The 633-nt window shown below is 44.5% G+C and overlaps 1 protein-coding gene across 1 annotated transcript in view; it reads right to left on the reverse strand.

Annotated features, from left to right (window-relative positions):
* LOC107576197 (protein tyrosine phosphatase domain-containing protein 1-like) overlaps window positions 1-633 on the reverse strand; it is a 6768-nt gene that overhangs the window by 4762 nt on the left and 1373 nt on the right. The window contains exon 2 of the mRNA XM_016262430.1: window positions 176-347. Coding sequence (XP_016117916.1) covers window positions 176-347 — 172 coding nt within the window. The remainder of the gene's footprint in view (window positions 1-175; window positions 348-633) is intronic.

Consider the following 633-nt stretch of genomic DNA (forward strand, 5'->3'; position numbering starts at 1 on the left):
ATGTGTTTGACCGGTCATACATCCAGGACAGACTAGCATTTTTTTGGAGAATTAAATTAATAGTCTTTTTGCATTTTTTCTTGCTCTTAACTAACAATATATTTGAGTTTTGAATTGTTTAGGACTAGTACAATGAATCAATGTTGACTGAGAAGAGAGCGAGAAGACAGCTTACCAGGAGGAGTACAGTCCTTTGATGGCTTGTTCTTTGTCGCTCCAGCGAGAGGGGTTTTCGTATTTGCACGCTCGACCACCACATGCCATGGAGCACTGCATATGTCCTGGGATGACATGCCTCAAAGTCTCGCCCACCTTGGTGTACTTTGCAGTGGGTACTCTGACATTCACTATAGAGACAGATGAAGAAAAATAAGGATTCAGAATTCAGTCCTCAGACTAAATAGCTCCAACTTAAACTTAAAGATGACACATTACATCCACAGTCTGTGATGTCAGTCTGTGCCTCGGACATGCTAAGTGCCACAATGACCCTTTGCGAAGAAGAAGTCAAGACTTCCACAGCTGAGCTGCGCCTCTTCCTCAGGATCTTCAGCAAGGTCTCTGAAGCCGAGTGTCGGTGCATCTTTCGGAAACCCATGAAGATCTCGTCTACCAGGGAAGAGCAAGCCCGTC

Source organism: Sinocyclocheilus grahami, unplaced genomic scaffold (genome assembly GCF_001515645.1).
Source record: "Sinocyclocheilus grahami isolate Dianchi unplaced genomic scaffold, SAMN03320097.WGS_v1.1 scaffold3327.1, whole genome shotgun sequence".
NCBI classification, from domain to species: Eukaryota; Metazoa; Chordata; class Actinopteri; order Cypriniformes; family Cyprinidae; genus Sinocyclocheilus; species Sinocyclocheilus grahami.